This window comes from Podarcis pityusensis (assembly GCF_964106645.2).
Source record: "Podarcis pityusensis genome assembly, chromosome: 10".
NCBI classification, from domain to species: Eukaryota; Metazoa; Chordata; class Lepidosauria; order Squamata; family Lacertidae; genus Podarcis; species Podarcis pityusensis.
The window spans coordinates 4,737,029-4,758,239 of record NC_138035.1 but is presented as its reverse complement, the minus strand read 5'-3'; the positions used below and the strand labels follow the sequence as shown (position 1 = coordinate 4,758,239).

Genomic DNA, 21,211 nt, shown 5'->3' with positions numbered 1-21,211 from the left:
AAGCCCAACCCTCTACGCGTCTGCTCAGAAGTGATTCCCGTTGTGTCATTAAAACTACTGCATTCCTTTTATATATATATATATTTATGCTTTTTGGCTTTATACATTTCATTAATTTTACAATCATTTTATCATTTCAAAACTTGACTTCCTTCCCTCTCTTTCTGCAGTTCCTTAAATTTATTTTTAATGTCTTCTGTATATCCAAAGGAATTTAATTTGCTCATTTATTTATCTATTTTAAATATATACCCTAATAATAATAATAATAATAATAATAATAATAATAATAATTTATTATTTATACCCCACCCATCTGGCTGGGTTTCCCCAGCCACTCTGGGCGGCTTCCAATAAAATATTAAAATACAGTAATGCATCAAACATTAAAAGCTTCCCTAAACAGGGCTGCCTTCAGATGTCTTCTAAAAGTCTGGTAGCTGTTTTTCTCTTTGACATCTCGTGGGAGGGCGTTCCACAGGGCAGGTGCCACCACCGAGAAGGCCCTCTGCCTGGTTCTCTGTAGCCTCACTTCTCGCAGCGAGGGAACCACCAGAAGGCCCTTGGCGCTGGACCTCAGTGTCCGGGCAGAACAATGGGGGTGGAGACACTTCTTCAGGTATACTGGACTGACGCCTTATAAAACTTCAGGTGATTGCAATAACCCTGCCAATGTATTGTGATGCATACCACTGCCCGGTGATTCTGCAAGTGGATATGATTGATTTTTAGATGATTCTGTAGGTTGATATTATTGATTTTTAGGACAGTTTCTTGCAATGGCTTTTATACGACAGGTGGTTTCGGAATCAAATCATGGCCTTGATTGATTTATGCCTCTGCCACTTTATAGAACAGTTGGCCGGGAGCCATCTACTGGGTCATGTTGGGACACGGCCTTGAGGGCAGGTCAGCTGGAATGTATACTGATTTTACCTGAACTGAGCCTTTAGAAGCACACAGCACAGTGGCAAAGAATGGAGGACCAGGAATTATGGTATCAGTTTTTAGCACCTGTGGGCACTGCTCTGTTGTTCTCAGATTATGCACCTGGGCACAGGGAATAAAGGACCAGGAACAAGGAAATCACCAAGGTGCATGTCGGGTGCTGATTCTCAATCCATGTTCCTGGAACAGAGGCTTCACGTCAGGGCTTGTTTATTGCAGATAAATGCCACAGAACTTGCCACAACTTGGCATTGAAACAGAGGCCATGCCCTGGCTAGGGGCGTGTCTTGATTTTGGAAGAATTTGGACCGCTTTCCCCAAGCTTGTTCCCTCTGGATGGGAGGAGCAAAACATATGTTCAAAATAACAATAATCAGTGCTATTTTTCCAGAAAAAGAGGTGCTGGAACTTATCGTGAATACCTCCCTCATTCTCTTCGAACGGCAATGGCGCCAACTTGAGAGTTCTAGCTCGTTCTGGCTGAAAAAAAGCCCTGATGTTGATGATTATACCATTTTAGAAGCACAGTGGTACCTTGGTTCTCAAACGTAATCCGTTCCGGAAGTCTGTTTGACTTTTGAAACGTTCAAAAACCAAGGCGCGGCTTCCAGTTGGCTCAGGTGCCCCAGAAACAATAGCCGACAGTCGCATCAGACGTTCGGCTTCTGAAAAATGTTTGAAAACCAGAACACTTATTTCTGGGTTTTCGACGTTTGGGAGTCGATTTGTTTGTCAACTAAGACGTTCAAGAACCAGGATTCTACTGTACGTTTTTCCTAGCAGAATTTCCATCGTATGGGTTTAGAGAGGATGACATCTAGACTAACACACACACACACCAAGCTTGCAGCAATATATAGACTCAACAATGCAGCTGCCTGCATTTTTCTCTGTAGGGATGTTGACCTCAAGATGAGTTCTTGAGCTTCCAGATTTAAGAACAACGGGAGAGGAGAGGCCACTCACGCGCCAGTCCTGCTTACGGGCTTCTCCACATGCATCTAGTGGACCACGGAAAGAACAGGATGCTGGGATAGATTGAGCTGAATTACAATTTATCACTAAACTGAAAACTATGGAGAGGATTGCTTCGCTTGTAGTATTTATTTTATTTTATTTTATTTTATTTCTCCAGAGAGAGTGGGGAGAGGATTGCTTCGCTTGCAGTATTTATTTTATTTTATTTTATTTCTCCAGAGAGAGTGGGGAGAGGATTGCTTCGCTTGTAGTATTTATTTTATTTTATTTTATTTCTCCAGAGAGAGTGGGGAGAGCAGTGCTTCGCTTGCAGTATTTATTTTATTTTATTTTATTTTATTTTATTTTATTTTATTTTATTTTATTTTATTTCTCCAGAGAGAGTGGGGAGAGCAGTGCTTCGCTTGCAGTATTTATTTTATTTTATTTTATTTTCCATTTTATTTATTTTATTTTAATTTATTTCTCTAGAAAGAGCAGGGAGAGCATTGCTTTGCTTGCAGTATTTATTTTATTTTATTTTATTTTACATTTATTTTTCATTTTATTTATTTCATTTTAATTTATTTCTCTAGAAAGAGCAGGGAGAGCATCGCTTCGCTTGCGGTATTTATTTTATTTTATTTTAATTTATTTCTCTAGAAAGAGCAGGGAGAGCAGTGCTTCGCTTGCAGTATTTATTTTATTTTATTTTTCATTTTATTTATTTTATTTTATTTTAATTTATTTCTCCAGAAAGAGCAGGGAGAGCATCGCTTCGCTTGCGGTATTTATTTCATTGTATTATTTCACTTTCTTTTACTTTCTTCTATCATTGCTCCAGAAAGAGCCCGGAAAAGCCCCGCCTCTCGCGCAGCAGCCCCGCCCTCCCCTCGCCCCGCTCGCTAGCGTCCTTTCTCCCCTGGGGAACTACCATTCCCGTCATGCCGCGCGGCGGCAGGAAGCCCGTCCCGGAAGTGCGCCCGGGCTGCAACCGGCGCCCGGAAGCGCGGTTCCCGTGGCGCCCATGGCCGAGCAGGCGGCCCCTCCGCCTCCGCCGCCGCCGCAGCCGCAGCCGGTCTACGTCCACAGCGCCGAGTACCTGGCGCGATGCGACGCCCTCTGCAAAGTCCCGGAGCGGGTGCGGGGCCCGGGGGGCGGGAGGGGGCGGAGAAGTGGGGAGGCGCACTAGCCAAGGCGCTAGTCCTCAGCGAGATCCTTTGGGCAGGCAAGGGGGGGGGAGAGGGCAGTCCCTCAGGGGGGGACTGGAAAGGGGGGGGAATTGCATGGGGGGGACAACCCACCCATCTACCCAAGGCGCTAGTCCTCAGGGAGATCCTTTGGGCAGGCAAGGGGGGGGGAGAGGGCAGTCCCTCAGGGGGGGACTGGAAAGGGGGGGATATGCATGGGGGGGGGGACAATCTACCCAAGGCGCTAGTCCTCAGCGAGATCCTTTGGGCCAGGAAGGGAGGGGGAGAGGGCAGTCCCTCAGGGGGGGACTGGAAAGGGGGGGGAATTGCAGGGGGGGGACAATCTACCCAAGGCGCTAGTCCTCAGCGAGATCCTTTGGGCCAGGAAGGGAGGGGGAGAGGGCAGTCCCTCAGGGGGGGACTGGAAAGGGGGGGGGGAATTGCAGGGGGGGGACAACCCACCCATCTACCCAAGGCGCTAGTCCTCAGCGAGATCCTTTGGGCCAGCAAAGGGGGGGGGGAGAGGGCAGTCCCTCAGGGGGGGACTGGAAAGGGGGGGGAATTGCATGGGGGGGGACAACCCACCCATCTACCCAAGGCGCTAGTCCTCAGCGAGATCCTTTGGGCCAGCAAAGGGGGGGGGGAGAGGGCAGTCCCTCAGGGGGGGGACTGGAAAGGGGGAGGAATTGCATGGGGGGGGACAACCCACCCATCTACCCAAGGCGCTAGTCCTCAGCGAGATCCTTTGGGTCAGCAAAGGGGGGGGAGAGGGCAGTCAATGAAGGAGGGGCTGGAAGGGGGGGATATGCATGGCGAGGGGGGGTACAAAAGGCGCTAGACCTGTCAGGAGATTTGCATTACCACAATACTTTTTAAGATAATAATAATAATAATAATAATAATAATAATAATAATATAATATCATTTATACCCTGCCCATCTGGCTGGGCTTCCCCAGCCACTCTGGGCGGCTTCCAACAGAACATTAAAATACAATAGTCTGTTAAACCTTAAAAGCTTCCCTAAAGAGGGCTGCCTTCAGATGCCTTCTAAAAGTCTGGTAGTTGTTTTTCTCTTTGACATCTGGTGGGAGGGCGTTCCACAGGGCGGGTGCCACCACCAAGAAGGCCCTCTGCCTGGTTCCCTGTAACTTGGCTTCTCGCAGCGTGGGAACCGCCAGAAGGTTATAATAATAAGAATAATTTATTGTTTCTACCCCACCCATCTGGGTTTCCCCAGCCACTCTGGGCGGCTTCCAACAGAACATTAAAAATAGAATTCCTAAGCAAATTCCTAATCTCTTATCGATCAATAAGTATTTTTATTTTTAATATTTTTTCTGTTTTGCCGTTTTTTCTTTTTCTCTCCCCCCTTCCCCCCTTTTTCTTTTTAGTGGTATTATATTTATATACCTAGAGTTACAGTCATACCTCAGGTTACAGACCCTTCAGGTTGCGCGTTTTTTGGTTTCAGTACTTCCGGGTTTCGGCACTCACGCATATGCAGAAACACTAAATGTTTTGCGCATGCGCAGAAGCGCCGAATCGCGACCCGTGCGTGCACAGACGCGGCACTGCGGGTTGCGAATGTGCCTCCCGCACGGATCATGTTCGCAACCCGAGCGTCCACTGTATCTTAGTTTTTTAATTAATTTTATCATGTACAAGATAACGTTTATTTCAGTCTCTAAGAATAGCTCATGTAAAATCAACTTATTCTTTATGCTTTTCTGTGAAAGTTTTGAAAATAAAAAATGAAACCCCAAAAAAATTCCTGCATTGCAGGGGGTTGGACTAGATGACCCCTGGGAGGGAATCCCTCCCAACTCTACGATTCTATGGCCTCTCCTTCCTTGGAGAGTTTTAAGCAGAAGTTCAGTGCCCACCCAAAAGGGATGCTATGGTTGAGATTCTTGCCTTGCAAGGGGTTGGACTAGATGATCACTGGGATGTCCCTTCCAGCACTGCAGGTTTCTGATTCCGTGAGGATGGTCTGGTTTGGCTTAATTTCTCTCTCCCTCCCTTTTCCCACAGGCCAGCATGGTGCATTCCTTGATCGAATCCTACTCGCTGCTTGATCACATGAGGTAGGCGCAAGCAGCGCAGCTTGCCATGGGGCAGGTGGGGGTCTCTTGGGCAAGGGGGGGTGTCGCTGCCAGGGGCTCCTGCAGCTTCCACCTCTTCTGGAAAGGGGCATTTTATTCTGGATTGTTTTGTTTGATGCTTTAAGGCCGGTTGCAAACCGCTCAGATTTTTTCCTTAAAAATATAAAGTGGGGTAGAAATGAAATTGATCATAAAAATATTTTCTTTAGGCCACATTTCTCAGAGCTCTTGAAGAATACTTGCTAAGCAGCTGAGATCTCTTTGACTGACAACAGGGGGATGTTGCCCTGGGGGGAACTTTGCTGTAGTCCAGGAGATACAGAGGGGCAGCCTCAGAGGACTTCTGTTCTGCTCCTAACCCATCCCATAGCAGAAACACCTGCTCGATTTGAGGCTTATCCATCGTTCTTCTTGTCCCACGGTTTTCCTCCTGGGAAAACTGCTCTTTGGCGCTCAATAGGAGTAAAAAAACACGCTCTTTGGCGCTCAATCAGAGCAAAAAACCACTCTTTGGTGCTCAATTTGAGCAAAAAAACACTCTTTGGCAATCAATCAGAGCAAAAAAAATACTCTTTGGCGCTTAATCGGGGCAAAAAACCACTCTTTGGTGCTCAATCAGAGCAAAAAAATACTCTTTGGTGCTCAATCAGAGCAAAAACCCGCTGTTTGGCGCTTAATCGGAGCAAAAAACCGCTCTTTGGCACTCAGTCGGAGCAAACAGCAGTTAGGGTTTTTCTTAATGGATTGCCGTTTATTCCAATTTAAAGCCAAAGAGCAGGTTTTCCTTGCAGAGGAGCAAGGCAAGGGGAAGTTTGGGCGAGCCCCTGCAGTGGTTGAGGTGCTGCCTTCCATATTCTGGGTCTGCCGTATCCACCAAGTTCTTCATTTCCATAGGATTGTCCCACCCAAAGTAGCTTCCATGGAGGAGATGGCCGGCTTCCACACTGATGCCTACCTGCAGCACCTGCAGAAAGTGAGCGAGGAAGGCGACGATGACCATCCAGAATCGGTGGGATTTGGACTAGGTGAGGAGGGGGCCGTTTGGGGGTTTTTCCCTGGAGAACTCCAGGCAAGGTGCCAGGGAAGATCTGCCTCCAGGCTCAGGGTGCTGAGATTTATCTCACAGCCAGGACCAGATTTAGGTTTGATGAGGCCCTAAGCCAGGCACCCCAAACCTGCGGCCCTGCAGATGTTTTGGCCTACAACTCCCATCATCCCTAGCTAAAAGGACCAGTGGTCAGGGTTGATGGGAATTGTAGTCCAAAACATCTGGAGGGCTGAAGGTTGGGGATGCCTTCCCTTAATCTACTGGACGTCATGGTGCCCTTTATATGTCCATCTGTCCTTTGTCAACAACAAATGGTCACTGTTTTTTGTGTCGAATATATGCTATATGGAAAATTATGGACCTAACAGGTATCTAAATTGAAATGGAAATACTTTATTGTCACTTGTACAACTTGTATACAGTGAGATTACAGGTGGACCTCCCACTCAGCTCTCTTAGTCTTAATTCCCCTCGTTTACTGACGCACACCCACCAAACCCGAAAGTCAATTGCCCTGTTGTTATCTTTTCATTCAGCAGCCTAACAGCCCACGGATAGAAGCCGTTCTTTACCCTTTTGGTGCGACTAATCAGGCTTCTATATCTTCTGCCCGAGGGCAGGAGATCAAGAAAGTGCCGGCCAGGGTGTGAATCATCATCCCTGAGAATTTTCCTCACTTTCCTGAGGCAATGTTCTTCCGCTATTTCATCCAGTGGATTCACGGGACAGCCCATAATATCTTGTGCTGTATTCACCACCCTCTGTAGGCACTTCCTATCAGTTGATGTCAAACCAGCGTCCCACACCGTGATGCAGTAGGAAAGGACACTTTCTATTGTGGACCGGTAGAAGGAGATCATCAGATGTTGATTGACATTGTTCTTCCGCAAGACTCTGAGGAGATGGAGTTTATAATAATAATAAAGCCATTTGCACATAACAAAATATGTATTTTATCAAAGTAATTGTCGAACTGAAATACAATTAAGAAGTACAAAGGTACCTCTGCTTATGTATTCCTCTGGAATAAATGATGTTACTGCAGTCACACAATTGATCAATCAGGAGCTGAACTGGGTTCCACACGGTCACAAAAACGAAAAAAAAAAAGAGCCACAAGAACGCAAAATAAATAGCAGAAACAGACAGACCTCAGCGTAACACTCAAAACAGAGCAAGTTCAGCTTCCAAAAAAAGTTTGCAAACCGGAACACACACTTCCGGGTTTGCAGTGTTTGGGTTCCAAGTTGTTTGAGTACCAAGGCGTTTGAGAACCAAGGTACCACTGTAAAAGGTTAAATGCAATTAAAGTGGAAAATTGTCCAAATAATAAAAAGATACACCTGGTGTCTCTGATTCTTCTATCACGCTCACCCCTTTCTCCTGCTCCCTCCAGGTTACGACTGCCCGACCTCGGAAGGGATCTTTGACTATGCGGCCGCCGTGGGAGGAGCCACCATCACAGCCGCCCAGTGTTTGGTGAATGGTGACTGCCAGGTTGCCATCAATTGGCCCGGAGGCTGGCATCACGCAAAGAAGTAAGGAAGTTCTGTCTTTTCTTGTTGCTTCTCCCAGAGCCTGCACTGTTAGGCCTAGTCCACCTTGGCATCCGTCAGGCCTGCGGGGAGAGGAATCACAGAATCACAGGACTGTAGACTTGGAAGGGACCCCAGCGGTCATCTATTCCAACCCGCCTGCAAGGCACGAATCTCAAGCATCCATGTCAGGCATCCATCCAACCTCTAAATTTGACATAGATTTGGAAACTACTCGCCATTGATTCGGAATTTGATTGTCTGTTTTGGTTGTTTGTAGTTCTGTTCGTTTTACTTTTACGCACCTTAAATTTGATGTGAAAACTTAATAATTTTTTATTTATACTTTTCAAATTTATACATTTCATTAGTTTTACAACCCATTTAACATTTCAAAGCTTGACTTCCTTCCCCCTCTTTCCACGGTTCCTTAAATTTATTTTTTAATACCTTCTGCATATCCAAATTCAATTGCTCGTTTGATTTATCGACTGTAAATAGATACTCTTATAAAACTGCAGGTTACTACAATAATCCTGCTAATGTAAAAACCTAATAATAATTTTTAAAACTCCCACCAGCATCCAAGGGAGGCTGTTCTGCGGTCGAACGTCTCCTACTGTCGGAAAGTTCTTCCTGATGTTGAGTCAGAATCTCGTTTCTTGTAACCTGAAGCCGTTGGTTTGGGTCCAGAGAAAGCCAGAGAAAAACAAGCTTGCTACATCTTCCATGGGGCAGCCCCCTTGAAATACATGAAGATGTCTATCATATTTCCTCTCAGCTAGCTAAGCAGCTCAGGGTGATGGCCAAAAAGGAGGGCAAGCAGTCCTAGCTGGTTAGAAACCTGACTGAGGTCATTTCTGCAGCTGGGAATGTTCCTCTTGCCTACCAGAGGGGGAGACTTGCCATCAAAAATGTTCCGTCTTCTGGTTTGTCACTATATTTATAATTTTTATGAGTTTTCCATTTATCGATATCTAATCACAACATTGGGACGCGGGTGGCGCTGTGGGTTAAACCACAGAGCCTAGGACTTGCCGATCAGAAGGTCGGCGGTTCGAATCCCCACGACGGGATGAGCACCTTTTGCTTGGTCCCTGCTCCTGCCCACCTAGCAGTTCTAAAGCACGTCAAAGTGCAAGTAGATAAATAGGTACCACTCTGGCGGGAAGGTAAATGGCGTTTCCGTGCGCTGCTCTGATTCGCCAGAAGCGGCTTAGTCATGCTGGCCACATGACTGTACACCAGCTCCCTCGGCCAGTACAGCGAGATGAGCGCTGCAACCCCAGAGTCGGCCACGACTGGACCTAATGGTCAGGGGTCCTTTACCTTTACCTTTTAATCACATCATTATTATCCACTTTACCTCTCTGGCTCTCTAGAGCCTGTCGACTTCCTTCCCTCCCGTCTCATGGCTTTCAAAATTAACCTTTATATCATAGCATTTTATGCATTTTCCAATTCTAATGACACTCGTTACAAAATGTTTCAAAATTTAAATAAATATAGGAAGGTAGAAAACTTCTCCTTGCAAGTCATCGGGCAACCCTGCTGGTGATGTTTAATTGCTTGCAATAATCTTTCAAATATCGTATAAATTTACTCCAGTCCTTTTGGAATACTTGATCGTGCTGGTTTTGGATTTTTCCTGCCAGCTTCGCCAATTCTGCAGAGTCCATCATCTTCATCTGCCCCTCTTCTTTCATTGGTACTTCTTCTTGTTTTCATTTTTGGGCTAAAATAATTTATGCCGCAGTTGTTGCATACGTAAATAGTTTTTTATCTTCCCTTGGTATCTCTTCACCCACTATACCCAGTAAAAAGGCTTCTGGTTTTTTAACAAAAGTATTTTTAAACATTTTCTTTAGCTCATTATAAACCATTTCCCAGAAAGCCTTTCCCTCTTTGCAAGACCACCACATGTGGTAGAAGATACCTTCCTTTTCTTTACATTTCCAGTAGGCATTAGTTCTTGTCTTGTACATTTTAGCCAATTTAGCTGGTGTTAAATACCATCAGTACATCATTTTCATAACATTTTCTTCAAGTGCGCTGCCTGCAGTAAAATTGATACCTTGCTTCCACAACCTTTCCCAGGATTCTAACTGGATATTATATCCAAAATCTTATATCACTATAAGATTAATGTCACTATAACTTCTTCCTCTCCCTATTCCTAATTTTCTTCTACAAAATCTGCCCGCTCACTAGCCAGAGCGGCAAAGAGCGCCACGTTCTTGGCTTGAGGCCAGCTTCGTTTGGCAGCTTCCGAACCTTCACATTTCACCAGTCATGTTTTATTTGCAGGGACGAAGCTTCCGGCTTCTGCTACCTGAACGACGCCGTCCTGGGCATCTTGCGGCTCCGGCAGAAATTTGGCCGCGTTCTCTATGTGGATTTAGATCTGCATCACGGAGATGGTAAGGTTCCTTCCAACACACGGGTTGACGTGGCTTGACTTGTTCCTGCTGCTTTGGTTTTTTGTGTTTTTTCTACATGGTGCTTAGAGAATAACTCTCACCTAAATACAGTCATACCTCGGGTTAAAGACGCTTCAGGTTCTGCGTTTTCAGGTTGCGTCCCGCGGCAACCCGGAAGTAATGGAACGGGTTACTTCCAGGTTTTTTCATATTTTCATATTTGTATTTCTATTTGTACAGTGGTACCTCGCAAGACGAATGCCTCGCAAGACAAAAAACTCGCTAGACGAAAGGGTTTTTTGTTTTTTGAGCTGCTTCGCAAGACGATTTTCCCTATGGGCTTGCTTCGCAAGATGGAAACGTCTTGCAAGTTTGTTTCCTTTTTCTTAACACCATTAATACAGTTGCGACTTGACTTCGAGGAGCAACTCATAGAACGCGGTGTGGTAGCCTTTTTTGAGGTTTTTAAAGACTTTGGTGATTTTTGAAGCTTTTCAAAAACTTTCCCGACACCGTGCTTCGCAAGACGAAAAAAATCGCAAGACGACAAAACTCGCGGAACGAATTAATTTCTTCTTGCGAGGCACCACTGTATTTGTGTTTGCCAACCGGGATCAATTCCCGTCTGGAAACCAATGTCCCCACTGTGGAAGGATGTGTGGATCCAGAATTGGCCTCCACAGTCACTTACGGAATCATTGTTAAAACTGCGTTTATGGAAGACAGTCTTACTTGGCTACAAGGGATCGCCAAAGAAGGAGGAGAAGAATCAGCATACGGGGGAGGGAGGTTCAAAAAGTAGCTACATGGTGCTTAGAGAATAGCTTGCACCTAAATATTAGCAAGACAGAGGAGATGGTGTTGGACCTTCGGAGGAAGCTGTGGCAATCACGCAGGACCCCCAGACTTTTGACCCTGTGCCACCACTGCGTTAGCTTTCTTCGCTGCCCCCCACCCCGCTTCTCACGAACAAGCGTATGGTTACAGTTTACTTTTCTCTTGTCAGTTTCCTAATCTTAGTTCCTAACAACCTCAAACTGAATTATTCCCAACTATCTATCTGACTCAACCTAACAATTCCTCTCTCTCTTACAATACAACTCTGCCAATCCCACACGTAAGCCTCCCTCTTCCTTCTCCAACAACCAAGCCTCAACTCCCAACTGACAAACCTCAACTGACTTTCAAAACCTCCCACTCTTATCTTTTACTCCCCCCTTGCATTCTCACTGGCCAACCACATCACACCCATTTTAACCCTTTCCTTGACCCATCCTAGGAGGCCAACGCCACAGAAGCAAGGGGAACTAGCCCCGTTGTATATCAGGGGGTGTTGTGTGGAGAGAGTCTCTTCCTTTAAATTCCTGTGAGTTTACCTTAGTGAAGACCTCACCTGGAAATTCAATACGACCCAGGTGGTTAGGAAGGCCCAGCAGAGACTCCATTTTCTCAGGGTCTTGCGAAAGAACAGTGTTAAACGACAATTGATGACCTCCTTCTACCGGTGCACAACAGAAAGTGCCCTCTCATATTGTATCACAATGTGGTACGTTGGCTTGACAGCCATGGACAGAAAGTCTTTACAGAGGGTGGTGAACACAGCACATGATATCATGGGCTGTCCCCTGAGCCCGCTAGATGGCTTCACAAAGGATCGTTGCCTTAGGAGAGCGAGAAAAATTCTCAGGGACAATTCATACCCTGGCCAGCAACTCCTTAATCTTCTACCCTCGGGCAGGAGATATAGAAGTAAACAGCCGTACCAACAGGCTAAAAAACAGTTTCTATCCATGGGCTGTTAGGCTGCTGAACGGAAAATAATATAGTGCAACTGACTTTCGGGGTTGGTGTGTTGTGCGACAAGCACACAGAGTGCAATGAGATTGAGTGTTTGTGTGGTGGGGCTCAGTTAATTTCATTGTACACAGGTTGTACATTGACAATAAAGGTGGTATTATTTTAAATAATATATTTTTTATTAAATTTCCATTTTAGCATTCCAATAAAAACCACAATAAAACATTCCAAATTATAATACAATAAAAAAAGCCAAATATTCAATGCCGAATTATATATCTTTTGGGTGACTTCCCATGCTCTGAAGTTCGGGGAGTGATGATCTAATATCATATTGCATTTCTTAATGAGTCCAAGTAGTCCAAATAAAACATTTCCGATGTTGATCCTTCATTTATTTTTAACAGTTACTGAATTGATTTAGGAAGCGAGTTTGTAGTTCTGTGTGAAATATTTTTACTTTTCTTCTTCTTTATTTTCCTATTGTAATCCAAAGTCCTCAGTGACGCCACTTTCGGTTTCTGTACACAGGGGCAAATCTCGGTGTGTTACATACGGTATATGTTACTGTTTTCTCCCCAGGTTAGGTCGTATCTCAACTCCATTCCCAGAAATCGAAACAACGAGACCTGTTCCACACACTTCCCCTCAATAATGAGTGGCTGAATATTCAATTTACATTTCCTAAAGATCACAATAATATCTCTTGTTTTCTTTAAGTTAAGGAGTAAGTTGTTTTTCCTGCACCACTCCCCCAACTGCTCAACTTCCTTCCTATAGGCCGCCTCCCCCTCTCCAGCCGTGATTAAACCAACCACCGTTGTATCATCTGTATCATCATATTTTAATCAACTGTTTTTTTGGGGGGGGGGGTGTTGTTTTGTTTTTAATGTTTTTACTGTATTTATATTCGATGTTAGCCGCCCTGAGCCCAGTCTTGGCCGGGGAGGGCAGAGTATAAATAAAAATTTATTATTATAATATCATGGGGGATTTTGTCCAGAGCCTTACTGAAATCAAGATACACTATGCCCCCGCAGCATTCCCCTGATCCATCAAGCTTGCAACTCTGTCAAAAAAAGCTATGAGATTGTGTTGTCTTTCAGCTTCCTTCCCTGATAAGCCCCCCCCCCCTTCTGTTCTGGCTATAGGGTCTCTGGCCTCCAGGACTAGACTCTGGCTGATGGGCAAGGAGCCTGTCACAATTATTTCACTTCTCTCTCTCTCTCTCTCTCTCTCTCTTTCTTTCTTTCCATCCAGGTGTAGAAGATGCCTTCATCTTCACCTCCAAAGTGATGACGGTGTCTCTGCATAAGTTCTCTCCAGGATTTTTCCCAGGCAAGTGATTATTATTTCTTTTACTGTGCTTGAGTGTTGCTTCCCTTAAAGGTAAAGGGACCCCTGACCATTAGGTCCACTCATGTCCGACTCTGGGGTTGCGGCGCTCATCTCGCTTTACTGGCCGAGGGAGCCGGTATACAGCTTCCGGGTCATGTGGCCAGCAGGACTAAGCCGCTTCTGGCAAACCAGAGCAGTGCACAGAAACGCTGTTTACCTTCCCGCCGGAGCGGTACCTATTTATCTGCTTGCACTTTGACGTGCTTTTGAACTGCTGGGTTGGCAGGAGCAGGGACTGAGCAACGGGAGCTCACCCCGTCACGGGGATTCGAACCACCGACCTTCTGATCGGCAAGCCCTAGGCTCTGTGGTTTAACCCACAGCGCCACCCGCGTCCCCCTTTGCCTTTTTAGTTTTTTATACACCTAGTATATTTATATTTTGTGTATATAATTACACAAACAGTACCCACTGTTTATTTCCCCTGTTCTCTGTTCATATCATTCTCTGAATCCCAAGAGGCATAAGAACCTGAGAAGAAGCCACTGGATCAGGCCAGAGAGGGCAGCATCCTGCTATCATAATGGCCAACCCTCGATGGGCAGTCCGCAGGCACCACCTGAGGTGTTGCGTTCCAAAAGCAAGGAAGGATTGGATCCTGATTAATAAAATACACACGAGGCTTGACCAGCAAGACTCTGGGAAGAGTGCCAATAATAATCTGTCACACCCTGGCCCAGGCCCCTTTTATTAACAAAAGAACTTATAGCACAGTGCTTGTAAGAAACAATCAGATGTCCTCTGAGCATTTCAAAAAACGTACCATGTGGGTACAAAGTTGATCAAAGAAATCCTTTTAACTGCAAAGAAACTATTTCCTACTTGAGCATTCGTACGTAGTTCAGAGTAAATAAAATAGGAATCAATGAGGAATGCTTTTAGCGAACCCCAGAGGCCGTAAACAGGAGAGGAAGGATGGCAAGGAAAGATTGTTTTTAGTCGTTTAGTCGTGTCCGACTCTTCGTGACCCCCTGGACCAGAGCACGCCAGGCACTTCTGTCTTCCACTGCCTCCCGCAGTTTGGTCAAACTCATGTTTGTAGCTTCGAGAACACTGTCCCACCATCTCGTCCTCTGTCGTCCCCTTCTCCTTGTGCCCTCCATCTTTCCCAACATCAGGGTCTTTTCCAGGGAGTCTTCTCTGCTCATGAGGTGGCCAAAGTATTGGAGCCTCAGCTTCAGGATCTGTCCTTCCAGTGAGCACTCAGGGCTGATTTCCTTAAGAATGGAGAGGTTGGATCTTCTTGCAGTCCATGGGACTCTCAAGAGTCTCCTCCACCACCATCATTCAAAAGCATTATCACCTCTATGTGAAACTCTATTTCCTGGCCCTAAGATTAACAAAACCAAGGAAAGGTACATCAAAGCTACCTTCTATCTTTATGTACTGAGGATGCCTGGTGAAGCAACTGTTGTGTGTTTTAGAATGCTTATACGTGCCTGTCAGGCGTAGAGAAATGGGCAGTAGACAAAATGGCAGAGGCTTGTGGGATTTGATCAGAAATTATTGTCAATGGCTCAAGCCCAGTCAACGCACTGCTTTCATTGCGGACACAATGGCTTACTCCATATTTTAATAATTCCTAATAGCAATCCCACCTGATCACTACACTGAGGCACAAAGCATCCTTCATGGTCCTGCTTCCTGGTCCCTAGTCTGTAAAATAACCTCTCTTCTGCCTTTTGCTCAGGAACAGGAGATGTGACAGACGTAGGCCTGGGAAAGGGGCGTTACTACAGCGTCAACGTCCCCATTCAAGACGGCATCCAGGACGACAGATACTTCCAGATCTGCGAGACGTAAGAACCCACCACCCGGTGGCCCTTTGGGAGCAAAGGTTTTCGGTGGTTCTCCTGCAGTTCCTCTTTTCTGCCCCACCTGACATAACTCGCACTTGGGGCTCGCTCTGTCTCTCAATCAGATTGTTCCAGCCGAGCTGCTGGAATCGGCCCTGTGGCTTTTGAAACACATCCGGGCTCCACGAGGAAGCAGGGCCATATTTAGCATAAATAATAATAACTAATAATAGTAATTTATTATTTTTACCCCGCCCATCTGGCTGAGTTTCCCCAATCAAGTGTTAAAAACAATACAGCATTAAATATTAAAAACTTCCCTAAACAGGGCTGCCTTCAGATGTCTTTTAAAGATAAGATAGCTGCTTATTTCCTTCACATCTGCTGGGAAGTCTTACTCGCCGTTGCTACCGCCACTTGGTAGGCTCAACATTGAGCTCTAACCCGTGTCCGGTCAGCTTCAGAATGGTGACTGGGAGCGGCCGCCAAAACCATATAACACCGGTCTTGAAAGACCTACACTGGCTCCCAGTACGTTTCCGAGCACAATTCAAAGTGTTGGTGCTGACCTTGAAAGCCCTAAATGGTCTCAGCCCAGTAGACCTGAAGGAGCGTCTCCACCCCCATCGTTCAGCCCAGACACTGAGGTCCAGCTCCGAGGGCCTTCTGGTGGTTCCCTCCCTGCAAGAAGCCAAGTTACAGGGAACCAGGCAGAGGGACTTATTGGTGGTGGCTCCCACCCTGTGGAACGCCCTCCCAGGAGATGTCAAAGAGAAAAACAACTACCAGACTTTTAGAAGACATCTGAAGGCAGCCCTGTTCAGGGAAGCTTTTAATGTTTAATAGGTTATTGTATTTTAGTGTTTTGTTGGAAGCTGCCCAGAGTGGCTGGGGAAGCTCTGCCAGATGGGCGGGGTATAAATAATAAATAATAATAATAATAATAATAATAATAATAATAATAATAATTAACATTAACCTCTGCTGCCAGTGGCTCCCTGCCTGGCTGCTCTCCGGGTAACGGGGGTCTTCGTTCCTTTCCCTGCAGTGTCCTGAAGGAGGTCTACGCAGCGTTCAGCCCTGAGGCCATCGTCCTGCAGTTGGGGGCGGACACCATCGCTGGTGACCCCATGTGCTCCTTCAACTTGACCCCCGAAGGGGTCGGCCGGTGCCTGAAGTATGTGTTGCAATGGCAGCGTCCAACCCTCGTCCTGGGAGGAGGTGAGTAGAAGAGGCCGGGAGGGCTGAGTTTTAGCACACATGAAAAACCTTTTTTAATAATATTTTTATCAGGCTTCCATTTCATGATAGTTGAATACATCCTTGTTAATCACATTGGTTTTTGCTCGTACGAGCTGGTCGACTTCCCTCCCTCCTGCCTCGTGGTTTTCATAATTCCTTTCTTTGTCATAGCATTTGTACCTCTTCTTATTTACATTTCATTCCTTCCAATTATCACGTTTCTAATTAAATATAAAAAGGTAAGAATCCTTAACATCACTCAACCCTGCTGATGTTGTTAATTGTTTGCAATTGTCCTTCAAATATTGTACAATTTTTTTAAATTAATAATTTGGCTGTTTATTTTATTTTATTCTTTTTAATTGTATTATGATTTGATGGATTTGTTAATTGGATGTTCTTATTAGAAAACTAATAAAAAAGATTTATAAAAAACACCAAAAACAAATATTGTACAAATTTACCCCCGTCTTTTTGGAAAGCTTGATCGCACTGGTTTTGGATTTTTCCCGTCAGTTTCGCCAGTTCTGCATATTCAGTCATCTTCACCTGCCAGTCTTCTATCGTCAATAATTCCTGTTGCTTCCGGTTTGGGGCTAAAAGAGTCTTTGCTGCCATTGTTGCATACATGAACAGTTTTTGGTCTCACTTTGAAATTTCTTCACCTGCTACTATACCTAATAGAAAAGCTTCTGGTTTTTTTAACAAATGTGCTTTTATACAATTTCTTTAACTCATTCTTTAACTCCTCTTTCTTCCCTTTCCGGACTTCCTGCTGCTTCGCTCCTGGAGGCAGGAGGCTACCATCTCGCCAACACGGCTCGCTGCTGGGCGTATTTGACGGCGGTCATCTTAGGGAAAACGCTGCCCTCCGAAATCCCGGATCACAAGGTGAGGCCTTGGCTAGCCAGTCCCTTCGCTGCGCAGAAGAACTGATCCGTTCCTCTTGGGCAGAAACCCCTCCCAGCCTTTTGCTAAGAGTCCTTCTAGTAACGATAATAATATTATAATCTTATTATTTATACCCCGCCTATCTGGCTGGGTTGCCCCAGCCACTCCGGGTGGCTTCCAACAGAACATATATAAAAATAGTGAAATGTCAGACATTGAACACTTCCCAATATAGGGCAGCTTTCAGATGGCTTCAGAATGTAACACAGCTGCTTATTTCCTTGGCATCTGATGGGAGGGCATTCCAGAACGCAGGTGCCACTACCGAGAAGGCCCTCTGCCTGTTTCGCTGTGACTTCGCTTCTCACATTAGGGGAACTGCCAGAAGGCTCTTGGAAGTGGACCTCAGTAAGAATACAGTGGTAGCTTGGTTCTCAAACTTAATCCGTTCCGGAACACCATTCAAAAACCAAAGCGTTCCAAAACCGAGGCCCGCTTTCCCATAGAAAGTAATGCAAAATGAATTAATCCGTTCCCTCCCTGCAAGAAGTGAGGTTACAGAGGGCCTTCTCAGTAGTGGTGCCTGCCCTCTGGAACGCTCTCCCAGCAGATGTCAAGGCAATAAGCAACTATTTTACTTGTAAAAGACAGCTGAAGGCGGCGGCCCTCTTTAGGGAAGTTTTTAATGTTTGATGCTGTAATGTTTTGAATATTTGGTTGGAAGCCGCCCAGAGTGGCTGGGGAACCCAGCCAGATGGGCGGGGTGTAAATAAATTTAGTATTATTATTATTGTATAAGAGTTTGCCATATGTAAGGTCGGTGGATGATTAGGGCAGGAGGGTATGTTTCTTTTCCCAAGGAGAGGAAAATGCCCTTTGCTTGTGAAGTCAGAGGCTGGCATGCAACATGGGTTACCACCCTGGGTGCGCCTTGCCTCGCTTAGATCTGCCAGGAGCGGCTCCCGTTTCCTTCCTTCACCCTTTCCTTCCTCCTCTGGCAGTACTTCACGGAATACGGCCCTGATTACGTCTTGGAAGTTACACCAAGCTGCAGGCTGGACCGCAACGAGCCGCAGAGAATCCAAGAAATCCTGGGCAGCATTAAAGGTGAGTCCTGCCCTCCTCACCTGGGAGAAGGAGGTTGCAGAGATGGGTGCCAATGAGCCTGGCTCCCAGCGAAGGGGCGCCGTCCGCTGGCAGAGCACCTGAATTATGCGCAGAAGGGATCAAGTCCCAGTTGTCACAGACCGGTTCATAGGTAATCGAAGTCCTGGCTGGGGACGTCAGGACCTGGGGGCAAGATGGCGGGGAGGGAGCAGGAACGGGGAGCTAGAAGCCAGGAGTTAGGAAGTCAAGAGTCCAAGGGTCAGGAAGCAAGGAGTCATGAAGTCAAGGGTCTGAGGGTCAAGAAGGAAGGAGTCACGAAGTCAGGGGTCCGAGGGTCAGGAAGCAAGGAGTCAGAAAGTCGGGTCTGAGGGTCAAGAAGCAAGGAGTCACAAAGTCAAGGGTCCGAGGATCAAGAAGCAAGGAGTCACAAAGTCAGGGGTCCGAGGGTCAAGAAGCAAAGGGTCACGAAGTCGGGGGTCCGAGGAGCAAGGAGGCACAAAGGCAGGGGTCCGAGGAGCAGGGCGTCACGAAGGCGGGAGTCCAAGGGTCAAGAAGCAAGGAGTCACAAAGTCAAGGGTCCGAGGATCAAGAAGCAAGGAGTCACAAAGTCAGGGGTCCGAGGGTCAAGAAGCAAAGGGTCACGAAGTCGGGGGTCCGAGGAGCAAGGAGGCACAAAGGCAGGGGTCCGAGGAGCAGGGCGTCACGAAGGCGGGAGTCCAAGGGTCAAGAAGCAAGGAGTCACAAAGGCAGGGGTCCGAGGAGCAAGGAGTCATGAAGGCAGGGAGCAAGGAGTCATGAAGGCAGGAGTCCGAGGGTCAAGGAGCAAGGAGTCACGAAGGCAGGAGTCCGAGGGTCAAGAAGCAGGGAGTCATGAAGGCAGGGGTCTGAGGATCAAGAAGTAAGGAGTCACAAAGTCGGGTCTGAGGATCAAGGAGTCAAGGAACTAAACACAACAAGGCAGGGAACATGTTGCTGTGGCAAAGAGCTGAAGGGAAATGCTGACCTTATATCTCTTCCCAGCTCTTGCCACCAGGTGCTGTGAGTTACCAATTGGCCTCACCTGTGCGGCCACACCTTGCCTCTTCAGAACAAACTTAGGAAGGCCCCAGTCCTGCAGAGTCCTACTGGTCCCAGGGCCTGGCTCCTGCACGCACTCCTGACACCAGTGTCTCCAGATGGGATTGTAGAGGTGGAAAGGTCCCAGGAGCCATCTAGTCCAACCCCCTGCAGTGCAGGAATCTCAGCTAAATTATTGCTCCAGCCCCTCCTTTAAAAAACCTCCCGCCTTTCTTCTCCAGGTAAAAGGGAGGGCTTTGCGAATGTTGCTCAGGTGGCCTCAGTGGCCCGGGGTGCCTTCCATCAGCTTCGGCTGGTGGCCCAGCTACGCCCCTATCTGGACAGGGACAGCCTAACTACTGTTGTCTATGCTCCGGTGACTTCAAGGTTAGATTACTGCAATATGCCGGTTCCTCTGAAGACGGTTCGGAAACTCCAGCTAGTGCAGAAATCAGCAGCCAAGTTGCTTACCCGACGGTTACACTGATCCTGATCCGACTGCACTGGCTACCGATTAGCTTCTGGGCCCAATTTGGCTATCCCTGCCTTATCTGGGATAGCCAAATTACTGTTGTCTATGCTCTGGTAACCTCAAGGTTAGATTACTTCAATGTGTTATATGTAGGGCTGCCTTTGAAGATGTTTCAGAAACTTCAGCTGGTGCAGAATTCAGAGCCAGGTTGTTAACCAGAGCAAGACGGCTTGAGCGTATTACACCGATCCTGGTCTGGCTGCACTGGCTACCGATTAGTTTCCGGGCCCAATTCAAAGTGCTGGTTTTGACCTATAAAGCCTTAAATGGCTCAGGACCGCAATACCTCAAGGACCGCCTCTTTCCATATGAACCTACCCGGACCCTGAGATCATCTTGTGAGGCCCTCCTTCATGTGCCTCCTCCTTGAGAGGTCTGGAGGGTGGCAACACGAGAACAGGGCCTTCTCTGCAGTGGCTCCCTGGGAAGATGCTCTCCCCAGGGAAGTTCGCCTGGTGCCTTCATTATACACCTTGAGGCGCCAGGCAAAAAGGTTCCTTTTAAACCAGGCCTTTGGTTGATCTTATTGACATCCAACACCCTTTTAGAATGTGGCTTTGTGGGGGTTATTGGGTTATTGCTTTTGGTTTGGTTTTATATGTTGTGGTCTTGTTGTGAACGGCCCTGAGACCTCCGGGTATAGGGCAGTGTATAAGTTGAATAAATAATAATAATAATGTTTGCAGGCAACCTGAAGAATGTGGTGTAGCGGAAGAGGACGGATCCTGTCTTCGCTCCTGCCGAAGGCCTCCTGGGAGAGCAAATTCGCTGGTTGCCCCTGCCGGATCCTTGAAGAAATCCTCTGGGGGTCTCAGGAAGCCCCCTGGCCACCAACCCATCACGGCTCCGACTCATTGCCCCCTTTTATAAAGCGGCTGGTTCTTGGTAGGAGTTCGATGGGGTTGGAGCTGGTTCTTTTTTTTAACAGAGGGGTCATTTCCTTCCATGGCCTGGTTTGGCTGTTAGAAAAGCGTTCTCTCCCCCTCAGCTAACTAAAATGTCCTGCGCAGCCGAGGTGGGTTGTGTCTTGTTGTTGGTTGTCTGCTCTGAAAATAAAAGTGTTTGATATATTTCCTTTTTGTCCTTCCTCAGTTCTCTGCCGTTTCCCCAGCTGGTTGGGGAAATGATTTGCAGCAGCGAAAAGTCTAAGCATCTCCCGTTTCTACTCTCTTCATCCCAAAGTGAATTTT

At 46.6% G+C, this 21,211-nt stretch overlaps 1 protein-coding gene across 2 annotated transcripts; it reads left to right on the top strand.

Moving 5' to 3' along the window:
- The first annotated feature begins 2,902 nt into the window (after positions 1-2,902).
- On the top strand, positions 2,903-21,091 carry HDAC8 (histone deacetylase 8). 2 transcript variants are annotated; one of them, XR_013991030.1, is made up of 11 exons: positions 2,903-3,046; positions 5,129-5,181; positions 6,094-6,224; positions 7,644-7,785; positions 10,090-10,202; positions 13,260-13,337; positions 15,088-15,196; positions 16,242-16,414; positions 17,228-17,326; positions 18,328-18,433; positions 20,708-21,091. XR_013991030.1 is itself a non-coding variant. In XM_081023171.1 (11 exons), exons 1-11 carry the CDS (start codon positions 2,933-2,935, stop codon positions 20,728-20,730), a joined length of 1,137 nt encoding a protein of 378 aa, XP_080879297.1. In that variant the 5' UTR covers positions 2,903-2,932; the 3' UTR covers positions 20,731-21,091. The 2 variants fall into 2 exon arrangements, 1 of the variants encoding a protein (XP_080879297.1); XM_081023171.1 differs by having other exon boundaries at positions 17,232-17,326.
- Positions 21,092-21,211: the final 120 nt, after the last annotated feature.

Coding starts and splice junctions, on each gene's coding strand:
- HDAC8 (XM_081023171.1), top strand. CDS start 2,933: ATGGCCGAGCAGGCGGCCCCTCCGCCTCCGCCGCCGCCGCAGCCGCAG. Junction 3,047..5,128: donor TCTGCAAAGTCCCGGAGCGG/GTGCGGGGCCCG, acceptor CTTTTCCCACAG/GCCAGCATGGTGCATTCCTT. Junction 17,327..18,327: donor CCGAAATCCCGGATCACAAG/GTGAGGCCTTGG, acceptor CTCCTCTGGCAG/TACTTCACGGAATACGGCCC.